The sequence below is a fragment of the Eublepharis macularius genome, chromosome 1 (assembly GCF_028583425.1).
Source record: "Eublepharis macularius isolate TG4126 chromosome 1, MPM_Emac_v1.0, whole genome shotgun sequence".
Lineage (NCBI taxonomy): Eukaryota > Metazoa > Chordata > Lepidosauria > Squamata > Eublepharidae > Eublepharis > Eublepharis macularius.
In genome coordinates this window covers 198,821,989-198,836,591 of record NC_072790.1, presented here as the reverse complement: position 1 = coordinate 198,836,591, position 14,603 = coordinate 198,821,989, and the positions used below count along the sequence as shown (strand labels likewise).

Here is a 14,603-nt window from a genome sequence, read left to right as displayed (position 1 = left end):
ATTGGTATGTCTGTATGGGACAAACTATGATGTCTGAAACAGACAGTTACAAGTAAAATTCATCAGAACAGGGGATTCAGCATATATTTTCTTGGCCTTTGTTAATCAAGCAAAAGACACATCACTGGTGTATGTGCATTGAACCAGTTGAGGGAATAGCGGGAGAAGACAAATGAATGCTTTTAATTTAAGATAGGCAAGATATTTATTTTACTGCATTTACATTTCAACTTTCTTCCATCATGGGACTCAGGGCAGTTTACAACAGGGTTGCCAAGAGGTCTCCCATCTAGGCACTCATCAAGCCGCTGTATCACATTCTCTACAAATATACTCTATGGATTAAGGGCACTCACTGCACAAAAGTGCAGGTCTTGTTTTTTTGGTCAAAAAAGCTCCTCCCACTGCATAATATAAAGTGAAAGCATTATTCAGTTCTGGGGACAGAAACTTAACTATACTTCTGACAAGAAGTACATTGGTTTTGGAGGCATGCACATTGGTTATGCATGGAGCATGGTTATGGCTCCTTTCCTTTAAAAAATCCTCTTTGTCAGAAGCTTCCTTGTTACATGTTCAGTCTGTTAGGTTACTCTTCAACATAATATAAAGGCCCACATAAGACACAAAACAAATCATAATAAAAAAATTAAGGCTGTCAAAAAAACTCAAACAATAGCAACCTCTCTCATGCAAAGAATACAAGACACCCCCCAACATAACAAAAATATACTTACATAAAATAGGTCATATTTGCTTCCAATTATTACCACTGGGATTGGAAAAGGGTCAATCAGTTCACGATCCTATGAAACAAATAACAATTCATACTTGCTGAGATTTAATGCTCCAATATATTACATACAAGTTTCCTAAAGTAATATAAGAAAGGAGAAAAATTGGGGAAAGTGTCAATAAATCTATACTGGATGCTAGCTTGATGAGTATTTGTGTGACAGTTCTCGCCTTGCGAAAAACACAGTAACTTTTGCATTTTTCTATTATTTCTGGTTGCCAAAGGATGGTCATATGCATTTCTGATCATCTGTGTTCCTTCAGAAGTGTTAGATACAAAACTACACCTTGGCTGGGAACAGGAAGGTCTGGGGAGATATAATGACTACATTAATTACATTCAGATGCAATCCAAAGGAGAGAGCCTCTGCAGCTTGAGCATGAACATGTTTGAACTTCAGGCAGGCAGCACAGCTACAGTTCAGATTAGGGTCACAATGTGCAGGGCAATTCTTTCTTTCTTAACCTCCCCTCCCCTTGAAGCCCAACTGAGGAACTGCTACCAGGGCATGTGAAGAGCACCAGGCTCAAGGGGAGGAAGCTTCAGTGGGTCATCTCTTCTTGCCCTAGTCAAGCAACCTAACTATGTTCTTCTCTATAGGCAAATTGTAGGTATGTTAGATCAATATAACAGGTCAAGTAAGGAATGGAGAAATATAGCTGTTGAATGCTGGCTTTGACTTGTAGTTAATAGACTGGATCCTACCAACTTATCCATTTTAACTGACATGGTTCCCTTCCTCACTGCAGTTCCCATCCCATGTGGCTTTTGTCCATATAGATTTCATGATCCTTGGACTAGTCATTTTGATAGTCAAAAGGGGCTTTTCTTCCATCTTTCACCAGTGGAAAGCTGGAAGGATCCAATCCAATGTACTGGCCTATTAGAAGTAAAAGGGAATGCAGATCTACCCATAGCGTGCCTTTTAATTTTTTTTTGTTTTCATTCATATTTGCATTTGCTTTATTATATTCTTTTACATATCCTCTAATTGTGCACTATAGAATATATATAAGTTGTTTAGACACTGCATACACTCAACATTTGTACAAGATGAATGCAAGATGGCAGGCACCATTACAATTGCATATTCTGCAATCTATTTTACTTGCTCTAAGAGAACACATTAACAATTGAATTTCAAGGGCTGATATTAACATCCCTGAAATTTTATAATTTAATTAGTTGTCATATTATCAAAAGGCACTGAGTTTGTGATAGACACTTGAATAAATGCAAAGTATAGAGTCGTTTTGAAGGCTGTTATAACTATACCCTTTCCTTAAAATCTGTGGTTTCATCAAGTAGCTTCTCCAGATAACTTCTGTACATTCTAGTTTTCACCTCTATTTCAAAAGGAGATTATAAAATCAATATCAAAGCGCTTCTTTAAAACTATTTCTTTTGATTGTTGTAACATGCCATAACAATCACATTAGATGTCTAACAAGAATATATAAGAAACCTTCTTTCCTTGTTTTTGCTCCTACTGAATTTTCATTAAATTGCTATAATTTTCCACTGAACAAGTTCTTATACATCAAATGGATTTTCAGTCATGCATAAAAAATTTAAAGGAGTTGTTTATGATTTTCACAATGATGAGCCATCTGTGACATCTGGAAAAAATACTAGTTCTTACTGAATGATCCTTCGGCAAATTGTTCCATATTTTCTGTTTAATTTCAGTAGCTGTTTTAGGATTGGTCTGTCCAAGTTTTATTATAATTTTGTCTACATGCTTCCTGGTGACTTGTAAAAGACTCTCCATGGCTGGCCAGATTGCATTTGGTATTGAAAGATCCAAAACAAGAACTATAGCCAATGCCCTATAAAAAGAACACAAATAATGAAAGTGCATGTTCACTTGCTCAATGGCACAGTTCATAGAATCACAGAATTACAGGGTTGGAAGGGACTTTAGGGTCATCTAGTCCAATCCCCTACACAATGCAAGAAATTCACAACTACCGCCCTCGTGACTGCCCCAGTGACCCCTGCTCCATGCCCAGAAGATGGAAAAACACCTCCAGGATCCCTAGCCAAAATGGCCTGTGGAAAATTGCTACCTGACCCCAAGGAGGTGATCAGCATTATCCTGGGCATGTAACAAGGTCCACGAGAACTAAGCACTGACATAACCCATTCTGCCCTCCCCCTCATGATCTGTCCAGGTTCACAGAATCAGCATTGCTGTCAGATGGCCATCTAGCCTCCAAAGAAGGACAGCCCACCAACTCTGAGGATGGCTGTTCCACTGAGGGACCACTCTAACTGTCAGGAACTGTCAGTTCGTGCATAACAGCAAACCACAGATTGTCTTTTTTGGGAACAATCATGGGGAATTCTTGAGCATGCATACACCCTGCTCTCTGTATAAAGGTAAAGGTAGTCCCCTGTGCCAGCACCGAGTCATTACTGACCCATGGGGGGACGTCGTATCATGATGTTTTCTTGGCAGACTTTTTGTTACAGGCTGGTTTGCCATTGCCTTTCCCAGTCATCTACACTTTACCTCCTGGAAACTGGGTACTCATTTTACCGACCTCAAAAGGATGGAAGGCTGAGTCAACCTTGAGTTGGCTATTTGAACCTGGCTTCCGCCAGGATCGAACTCAGGTTGTGAGCAGAGCTTGGGCTGCAGTACTGCAGCTTACCACTCTGTGCCATGGGGCTCTCTGCATACACTCCTAGAAACTTCTGGGGCAACCATGATTTGTTTTTTCATCAAAATCATCAGCAATGGCTTATTCTCTGCCCTGCAATTTAAATTCAATCCTGGTTATGATTTGCATGCAAAACATAAGCTGTACACAAAACCTCATTCAGCTATGATGTTACTGGGTAGGCCCCTCAAAATTTCTCAGTTTAATCTACCTCAAAGATTGATGGGGGACTAAAAAGCCTTTCTGTCAAGATAGTAAATGCAGTTTGCAATGCAATATATGAAAAGACAAAACAAACTGTAGAAATTGTCTCCAGCCATTACCTCTTCTTCTCAGCACTGGATGGAATAAAATTCCTCACCTGGACATTTCTTTGCCTTCCCCTCAGGGCACACAGATTAGCTCCAGGGAGGGCTGGGGGTGGGGGGTGGGAGGGAAGGCCCAGCTAATTTCTTACAGGACAATAACAGGTCCATCAGGAACTAATGGCATGAGTTCTATGGCCTGACAATTCACCACCATTCTGGTACTGTCAAACTGATCTACCTAACTTCCTTCTCCTGCATGACTTGTGTTTTCAGTTTTCAGCCTGGGGGTAAGGTGTGTACATTACCCTCATTTCTGTACAGTGTCTGTCACAAGTATTCTGTAATGAATTTTAAGCACTGCGAGCTACTTTTGAGGCTTTTTTGGGGGTCTGAAATGCAGAATAAAAGATAAGGTATTTTGTGGTTTACCAGTAGCATCTAAGTTGATGGTACACCATCTCTATTCAATCTGACAATGCAGAAAATAAATGTAGATCACATTTTCCATAAAGCAGAACACAAATGACTTCTCAATTCAATTCATGAACGTTTCAAAATGAATATAGTTACAGTTTAAAGATCTCCTCTGCAATGTACAGATTAGACACATAATTTCTACACAAGGAAAATAGAGATTGTTTGGAATTCCCAGACACTTTATTCATTACCTGATGTTAGCAGTAGTTATTGGGATGGGAATCAAGTCCAACAATGAAGTTCCACCACCCAGTTCCCAAAAATGAGCAATGTCTTTGGGCTGCAAAAAAAGTTTTTTCATATTAGTAATCTGTGTTATAATCTGATGCCAAAATGTTCTTATATTCATATCACTGACAAAACACAGAGATGGTTTTCAGACATGGGATAATTCACCAGAGAAGCTTGGAAATCTTGTACTTGATTACTTGATTTGCAAGTGAAGCACAAACAAAAATTTGTTTGCAAAACTTCTAAAAAGCAACAAAGCCAGGATACCAGTTTTGTAATAAAATACATTTAACATGTGAAGAGGAGACATATGTTTCTAATGAACAGTGGAAAGTCAGACAGGCCCAGAAAACCTGGACTTGACTCATTCAAAAACATTGTGACTAGTTTGTCCCTAATACGTCTGTCCTGAAGAATGGCCTTTCAGGAGACAAAACATCACTGGTTCGTATGCTTATGCTTATTATTATTATTTATTGTCTGCCTTTCTCACTGAGATCCAAGGTGGATTACAACAGTCTAAGTGAAAATACAACATAATCAACAGCTAGGACATTCGCTGAGCAAAGTACAATAATGAACAAGTTAGGACATTCAGGGAAACATACAATAGAGAATGGTAGCAAATTTTTTTTAAAACAAGCATAAAGCCAAACACAGAAGACATTTATCTGAAAGAAAGCATAACTAATTTTCACTGCATGTCTATTAGTGTGGAAACTTCCTAGTAGGCACATATCTACATCAGCAGACAGGATCCAATAGCGTAGTGTTTAATCCCCGTCCCTACCAGGGTATCTCTTGGAGCTATTTCTTATGATAAAGCTTTCTTTCACAGTAAATTCCAGATAACTCCAAAGGGATGTAGCAGATCTAGCCAATTCCCCAGGCCTTTACAGATAAATCAGTTTATCTGATTCAAAACCAATACTCTTATTGAGAAATGAAAGACTTTCCCCAGCTAGTGAGAGAATTCATACTGAACCATTGTTTGGAATATGATTACAATATGAGTCTCTACAGCACCAACTGGACAGTACAATATAACATGCAGTTCAGCTTATCCCACATTCCGTTAACACCCATAATGAGAAATAGAGAAATAGAGTATAGTAGATTGTCAACATACTTACTATGTTATGTCCTTTTGCTCTTCTTCCGAAGGTATATTCCAAAGCTAATGTTGGTTTTGGAATTTCATCCCTAATAAATCAAGATAACCCCCACCCGCCAGAAATGTCAAATTCCGTTGAAATTATTTTTGGATAAAGTTACTTTTGTTCAAATATCAACTCAGCTTATTAACAAGTATAGAAGAAGGACAAACAGAGACACCTTAATGACAAGATATTCTACTGGAATGACAACACTGAAAAAGAGCAAGAGAATCCTATGATTCTCTTTTACTAAGTCTCCCTTCAACAGAAAAGTACTTCCTACAATGGAGGACTACTTTTTCCGATGAAGAAAATTTCACTGTTGAAGAAAGTCTCCCAATATTGGAGAAAAACCTGATGGAAGAAAGTCAGGATCCAACTTAGTGGAAGGGAGTTGTAGGAGTCAGCCCTAGAAGTGTAAACCTATGTTCACTTGATATTCACAGTACAATTCTATGCAGAGTTACTCCAGTCAAAGTTCACTGATTTCAGTTGGCTTAACTGGAGTAACTCTGCACAGGATGGCAGTGTAACAGCACAATGGTAAACAGAATTACACTCTTCAAGTTCATTGAAGGCAATGAACTTAAAAGGGTTTAACTCTGCTTAGGATTGCACTGTGAGCCTGTCTGAATTTAACGAGGCTCATTTTTGAGTAATTACAACTTGTAAGAATAGAACCTGTAAAATTCCTTGCTTACATTACCAAAATGCAGAGAGAGGAAATTAAACACATTTCTAGGATCCCCCCTCCCCTAATTTATGAATGTTTATTAACAAAACATGGACTTATCTTCATTTTTAGTTAGCTCCAGCTAAGGACACAGAATGTGTGCCAATACATTAACATAAACCCATAAACAGACTTATTAATATATAAAATGTCATATTAAACCATCCGCACAATAGTTTACTGAAATTTGGCACTAATCTCATAACATACCAAAATATTGGGAAAGAGAATTTTATAACCAAGTCACCATGAATGCCTCTCTTTGGAAGGCCTTCCTGATTGCCATATGAGGCCAAAGCAAGACAAGCAATTTGGAAAGTCTGAAGGGTCAAAGCTAGCCTTATTGTGGATGGCTGGTTTCTCTCTCCATGCCTCTATGAGTCACTAGAAAAAAAAGTTCACAATGATGGGAGAAGAATGAAATCATTCTTAAAGGGTGAATAAATCTGATCTCAAAACTGTGATGTACTCGAACCATGTAGCAAGGGTTCCAGACCTGTTATGATTGATGTACTTGAAAATGATTTTATGATTGATGTGATGTACTTGAACAGTTTAGCAGGGGTCCCAGACCTTTTATGAATGAAGAGCCAAACTATATCAAAATTCAGAGCCAGAATGTATTTATTTACTTCATTTATTGCCCTCTTTTCTCATTGAGTCTTAAGTATAAGAAAGTCTATTTGCATAACTGAAAATATACAACTGCACATTATTGATAATTAATAAACCATAAAAGATCTACAACCCAAACATTGGTTGCTGTGAGTTCTTTATTAGGAAGTGGCACACACAAGATCTCACAATACAAAAGAAATGTACATGGGAGCCTCCTGCACTGGCATAAACCTGTTTGCACTTGGATTATTGGCAACTTTCACCTCTCATTCAGTTCCCTCTCTGCACAGGATATCCACAAAGTCCTTCAGTAACATAAAAAGCTTTGCCTACATTCCTTTGACCTACTGGTTATTCTAGCATCCCAAACCCTTCCAATATATCATAACTTAAAAGATTTCATTTTCTTTTTTCAAGAGCTGTATTTGGCTCCAATACTGAGCCATATTTGGCTATAGAGCCATAGGTTGCAGACTCCTGCACTATAGGATCAAATGATTACTTTGCCCTGCAAGGACTGAAGATCACAGGTTTGGTATAATCACTGCTGCTAGCCTATGAATAATCATCTAGGACAGTTCATGTACAGCACACTGTTACAGCACTAGTGTTTACAAATCATATAGTTGCCACTGTGTTGCCATGTTGTAGAGAACATGGGTTGGATCTAGTAGATTCATTTCACTAACAGCAGCCTTCACCTTAACCCAAGCAGCCTTCTCTCTTGCATCAAGGAAAAGGCTACTGATAGTAGACAATCCCACCCATATTTCCATTATTTAAAAGTACTTTATTTTACTATACTCCTACAAAGTTATTGTTGATGATACTTAGAATACCTAGAAACTATAAAATACTTCTCAAAACTTAACACATACCTGTCAAGACACCTCAATATAATAGTAGTCTTTCCCTAGAAATAAAAAACACAGAACACTATTGTAATGTCATTAAAGCATAAACATGGTATCAATTTATGTATTGTTATGCATTCTTCTAATCACTCTCCAAAATGTGTCTGAAAATTATAAACTTAGGTAATTAATTGTAGTCTGATTACTGGAAAGTTAGCTGCCAACTTTCTATCAGAGGGTAGCTACACTGCTATTATAATTATAATAATAATAAACTATCAGAGATGACAAATGTAGTAATAGCAATAGGATACTTGGAAATAAAGATATCACAGTAGCAATCAGTCTAGCCAACTGTATTCATCTGGGAAATCACTGGTAATTGTAAATAACAGGTTAATCTAATGATTTACTTCTAGTGGAATTGCTGTAAACTAATGAAATGGAAATCAAAGAATTCATGAAATACACAGAAGCACGATATAAATCGGGTATATTCCTGCTGTAATAATTCATGTTCTAGTGTGAGACATTCTACTATGTAAAATAGTCCTTAACATTGATAATTACAGATTTTACAAAGGAAAAAAGCAATTTCTTAAGGCTTAACATAGCTTATTTTTATTGATTGGCAATTAATTTAATAATGCTGGCTGCCAACATTTCTAACATATTTATTCTAGGTACACTGAGAGAGCAGGTCTACTTAGAAGTCCCATTTTATTCCATTCAAACATTTTTTTAGTCTGCAAGCTTCCTTAAATAATTACAGTTGGGCTACAATGTTGCAGCAAAACCAAAATGGAGTCATCTTAAAAGCTAATAAGATTTATTAAAGCACGGGCTGGAGCTTCCTTCAGTCAGGAGAATTATATACATAGTGGGACAACTGGAGGCGAATTCTGAACAAAGGTCAAAACGCTATGAAATTACAAGAGAAATTCAGAGATGTTCACTTGAATAGCAGTTTATTTTTCCCTAGGGATGTTTTGAAAAATGAAATTATACACCAGATAATCATTGAAATGTCTTCATTTATCATTTGGCTATGTTAGGTACCACTAAGACTATTTTGCATAATATTAAACCCATGAAGTTCAGGAAAGATTTCCTCTAGCTAAAATTGATAATTTCAATACTAACTAGTTTTAAACAACCTCATTTCATTTAGATGTATGGTAACAGTTTGGTAAATAAAGGAGTTACCCCATTTTTATTTCCAATAAAAAATACAGATCTTCCCCAGCATTCCAGTCCATCTCTGTCGCCTTCATGATTTTCTCTTCTTTCAACTTCAGCTTTAGCAATATCCCATAAGGTGTCACTGGCAGAGAAAAAAAACATGAATGGCTTCATACAAAATAGGATTCCAGTGTTTCCAGTTAAAATTCTCTATGACATTTCCTCATCCTTAAACAGCAGAAATGGCACCAGAAGCATTTTTAAAATTAAAAAGTAACTAATTAGTTTATTTATTTTAGAGGGGAAAGTCAGATAAAATCAGGATTAAACATTTCTGAGGAAATTCAACATATATATCTCTCTGAGGTAAAATGAGTTCATGCGGCTTTAGTTCCTATGCTCTTCATGGGTACTTAAATGCCTGTGTTTTGAAGCTTTTGTTCCTTTGGTTTCCCCTAAACTCTCTAATATACTTTCTTTTGGTAGTCTCTTTCTCTTTTGGAGTTAGGAACACTAGTACCCACTTTCTAGTACACCAATCCCCTTTCTAGTACACCAATCTCCAAATACCAGCGCTTTCCTTCAGTTGTTAACTGAATCTGAAGGCAATTTCCAACCACATCCAACCAGAGATCTCTCCACTCTCCAGAGCTACCTCCCTCCCTGTTTAACTGGCCGTGGAAAGTCTCCTCTCCTTAGAAGATCTATCCCTTTTCTTTGGCCTGATTGAGAGTCTCCACCTAATTCCCAAATCCCCTTGCCAACATTCCCCAGTTCTCCTGCCAGTGTAAAAACTGCTCTCTATTAGGACTCCATCTCCCAACTCTTTACAATCAGTTCCTCACAACCAGGGCTGAAAACAGACCCTCCTCTTTCCAGCTCATGCTACCAAGATTTGGAGTAGTCTCTGTTTCTATGAAGGTTTAATCCTTAACAGTCCCACAGCTGTGTGTATAGCAGTTTCAGGTTTTTTAAAATATGCAGTCTGTCATACCCTCCTACTTCATACAGTCTATTTCTTCCTTTCTTATTGAAAACCTGCTTCTGTGAAAGAGTAAGATAAAGGTGTGTCAGAGGAATATTTGTTTTAGACTCATATTTGGTTGGTTTTCCTCCTGCAAATATATTTATTAAGTAAAATGAGAATAGAAATATGAGGCAGTACACAGAGATGCTTTCATCTGAGGTGCTTGAAAAGCACTATTTTCTCTCACCTGCACTCTATGGCTTTTTATCTTATATAAGAGTCTCAGTGCAGTACCCCACTGCTGTCTGTGCCCTTTTCCCATTATATATGTATCAGTCTCTTAGACTTGCTTGGAAAGTTTTCTTTTTCCTTTAGTAGTGTGGAATTTGCACAATTATACATGTGTCTGTAACCAACTCTCCCCAATAAATCAGATGCAGTCAGCCCAAAAATGTTCCAAAGGCACAAGAAGGCTTGATATAGGCTTAAGAAGCAGTCCAACTCCTACTGAAATACTGTGTTTATGGTGAAGATCCAATGGTGCATATATTTTTAAAAGTCCTCAACAAAAATGAGAAAGGACAAAAAAGCAACCTCCAAATTGGACAAATAGTGAGAAAGTTTGCATGTGGGCATGCAAAACGGCCCCCAAATGCACTAAATAAATAAATATCATAAAACGCAATAAATATTGTAAACACTTTGCAAACAAAAAGTACTCTGGAAATGATTAATTAGCAATCATTAAAACAATCATCGATGTATCTTAACTCTCACCATGGCCATATCTGTGTATACTTAAATTTGGAGATTGGAGCCATGAACAGTCAACCCAGATCTTTCTACAAACCTGAGAAAAGCCCCAGGTTTGCAGGAAAAAATGCACAACTCTTTAAAAAACCCCACTGGAGGTTAATTCCCCACTCCAAAGAACAGAAGCAGCAACTGTATCTTTAAGAAACAAATGCTCTCTTTGATCATTTCTAGGCAACCACAACAGTATTTGCCAGTAGAAGTCTTGGTTTCTGTCAGTAAAAGGGGGCAGGGGGAGCTCTTTTCAGGGCATTTTTGGCCTTTGATGGATGAGTCTTCAGGGCCAGGCCAGGCCAGGCAGTGACTGCTAGACAACTTGATACCACACAAATTCCATGACTCAAACAAGACCAGGTGCTTGCGTCTATTCAGTGTCAGCCCCCCACAAAAGCCAGTTGTGTGCAGTGATTAGAGTTTCAGATTAGGATGTGGGAGACCCAGGTTCAAATCCCAATTGTGCCATAGTGCTCAGAGTGACATTGCAGCAGCCACACATTCTCAGACTAACCTACCTCACACAGTTGTTGAGAGGATAAAATAGAGGAGGGGAGAATGATGTAAGCTTCTTTGAGTTCCAATTGTGAAGAAACACATGGTATAAGTGAAGTAAATACATAATACATATAGCTGAAGATGAAGGGTGCATAAAAGGTAGAATGGTTGGTGCATGGAAGGAATGGAAGGAAACAGGGAAAGTCGAGGATATAGGAGTTGCTAAGAAGAGGAAATACTGTGGGAAGGTGGATACAGGGCTCAGTGAGATGGCCCTTGCAAGTCCTTGCATTTTTTTCCACTGCACAACTGGGCCAGAGTTTTCCTGAGTTGAGGCTGCCAGGAGGAAGGAAAGCTGAAGACAGGAGAGCAAATAAAGGTAGGTTAGCTGGTGAGTGGAAAGGAGAGAAGGAAAAACATAGATAGTGCTAGAAGGACCTTCAGGGCCTTCTAGTTCAACCCCCTACACAATGCAGGAAATTCACAGCTAACTCCCCCATCGACCCCAACTCTATACCCAGAAGAAGGCAAAGAAAGCAGGAAAAGAGAGGCTGTGGGAACTTTCAAGAAAGGAAAATAGTGGAACAGGGGGACATGAGATCCCCCATGGCAAGTTGTTGAGGGTCCCCCATTTGTAATTTTCAACAGCATTACCACTTTGGAAAGATTCCCATCATAACCTCACTTTCTGGACTAAATACAAGAGAATTACTGGAATCCTGTATTTTATCTAAATTTTCTAGTTGCTTCACCGAAAATTATTAAATGCTGAAGTGTGGAATTTAATGCATTCTCATGGATTCTTTGTTTAGAAGGTTATTTTACAGTATTATTTTTTAGTTCTTTCACAGCGCTTTCTTTTTTTAAGATAACCAATCTCGTAAGGACCCAAACTTTGAACTGCTCCATAGAAGTTAGCCAATGGTAATGCTTACTCACAAGCAGAAACAGAGAGACAAAGAAATAATGAATCCATCAAATTAAACCAATACCTCCTAGAATGGCAACAGCAAATAAACAAACACCCTCCTCCACTTCAGCAACAACCCGGAAGTAAGCTAATAAGGGATGACTCAGAAGCTGCTAATCAAAACTATAACGTAAAATTGACATCCTGAGCATATTTCTCGCTGGCATTTTAATTTCAAGAAGCAGCAGGCCTTTGTAAGCTTCTATCCTTTAACACTAACTCAGGAGTAAATTCCACTAAGTTCTGCAGGATTTACTTTTGCGCAAACATGCAGGCTCGGGATGTATTGCTGTAATCCTATGTTCCGTCGAGTTATGCGAAATTGTTCCACTAACTCAAATAAAGACTTACTTTTCCGTAGACATATATGGGATTGGCCTGTACGGCTACCCCTCTACCCACAGTTACTTGAGACCATGCCCCATTGAATGTGATATGGGACAAGAAAGCTTTTATAATGGCTATAATCAGCCCATTTACCTTGCCCCAGGCATCGTTCCTCGGGCCCCACGAGAGTTACGCTCTGAATTCTTAGGCCTCTGCCGACTCTAGGTCTCCATAGGAACAACGCCGATCTCGGAGACGTGACGCAAAGAAGCATCATGGGAGATGTAGTTCGTGGGACGGGGAACAGAATTTGCATTGGATGCCTCTCTCCGGCAGTAAACGAAGCGGGCCGGGCTTCCACTCCCTTTGTTCTCGGAATGGTGCAGGAATCATCATTATTGGTAATAGTAGCGCACAGGTTTCGATTCTGTTTGCATTAAGGTAATTTTTTGCTTGATCTAGCCCATATTATGATTTTGTTTTACTTACGAAGAAGCCCAACAAGATTTTCTAGGCTATAAGCTGAGGGTCAAGCTCGCTCCCTCAGATACAAGTGGGAATGGAGATCAGTCTATATTTCAGTCGTTTCCTCCCCTGAACTAATCAAGCTAGTTATATTTCACATTTTATCTCTGCATCTGAGGTTACTTCCCACTTTCTGATTGGGATTGAAAGACTCGGAGATCTCCATTCCTACTAGTACCTGACAAGGGAGCTTGACCCTCTAAAGCTTATACCCTGGATATCTTGTGTGTCTTTAGGGTGCTACTGGATTCAAATCTTGTTCATCTATTGTTTTGCAGCCCAACTTAGCTACGCGTCAGAAACTATTTTGCTTATGGAAAATTTTACATGGATAGCCACGTTGGTCTACAGTACAATAACAGGATTTGAGTCCAGTGGCGCCTTAGAAACCAACAAGATTTTCAGAATGTAAGCTTTCGAGAGTCGAGATACAAAGTAGGAATGGAGATCCCCGAGCCATATATCCCAGACAAAGGTGGGTTGGGTGTTACAAGGGAGGGCATCAGGATGCAAAGGTACAGTGCAGCTTGATTAAATGGAAGGGGTGTAGCTGAGGAAGATGTCAGGATGTAAAAGGTACAATGCAACTTGATTAGAGCAGAAATTAGCATCTGTAGCAAGATAAGAATCCTAAGTCTCTGTTCAGCCCCAGAAGGTTTGGACACCAGTTATCATCAATAACTTGCAACCTATGCTAGACAACGATACTCTTCTCACAAGAATTGGAGAGCAAAGCCCACAGACAGCCCCCTAAGTTTAAACAACTTCTCGCTCATAATAATGTGCTTCCCAACATTGACATGGACTCTGGGACCTGAGCCAGCAATAAACCAAGATGCCAACTATGTCAGCACGATCACTGAACCTAACCAACCTGTTTTACCATCTCAAGTTCATTCACTTGTTCATTTTCCAATGTTATGTATGCTATCAAGTGTCAGCAATGCCCTTCTACTTTCTGCTCTGGACAGACAGGTCAGTCCCTACACAAAAGGATAAATGGCCATAAATCTGACATTAGAAATCACAACACTCAAAAACCAGTAGGAGAACATTTCAGTCTTCCAGGACATTCCATCGTTGATCTAAAAGTGGTTGTACTTGAACAGAATAACTTGAAGGGGAGATTTCAACGTGAGATTGCTGAAATGGAATTTATTCACGAATTCAGAACAATGGACCCCTGCCCCCAGGGCTGAACGAAGATTTACAGTGCAATCCTAAACAGAGTTACTCCAGTCTACGCCCATCAAAATCCATGGGCTTAGACTGGAGTAACTCTGCTTAGGATTGTACTGTTAGGGTTCTTATCTCACCAGATGCTAATTTCTGCTCTAATCAAGTTGCATTGTCCCTTTTACATCATGACATCTTCCTCTGCTATACCCCTTCCATCTAATCAAGCTGCATTGTATCTTTGCATCCTGATGCCCTCCCTGATGCCTTCCCTATAGTGGAAGGCCCCACTCATTTCCCCCACTGTGAAG

General features: G+C 38.9%; 1 protein-coding gene across 2 annotated transcripts in view; it reads right to left on the bottom strand.

Annotated features, from left to right (window-relative positions):
* Positions 1–12,831, bottom strand: part of DYNC2LI1 (dynein cytoplasmic 2 light intermediate chain 1) — a 35,905-nt gene extending 23,074 nt beyond the window's left edge. The window contains exons 1-7 of one of the 2 annotated variants that reach the window (XM_054983532.1): positions 12,745–12,831; positions 9,047–9,164; positions 7,865–7,899; positions 5,612–5,681; positions 4,439–4,527; positions 2,439–2,625; positions 738–806 (exon numbers count right to left, since the gene is read on the bottom strand). In XM_054983532.1, coding sequence (XP_054839507.1) covers positions 738–806; positions 2,439–2,625; positions 4,439–4,527; positions 5,612–5,681; positions 7,865–7,899; positions 9,047–9,164; positions 12,745–12,758 — 582 coding nt within the window. In that variant the 5' untranslated portion in view covers positions 12,759–12,831. Of the gene's footprint in view, positions 1–737; positions 807–2,438; positions 2,626–4,438; positions 4,528–5,611; positions 5,682–7,864; positions 7,900–9,046; positions 9,165–12,615; positions 12,680–12,744 lie in introns of those variants that run through there. The other variant, XM_054983542.1, reaches the window with a different exon arrangement.
* Positions 12,832–14,603: the final 1,772 nt, after the last annotated feature.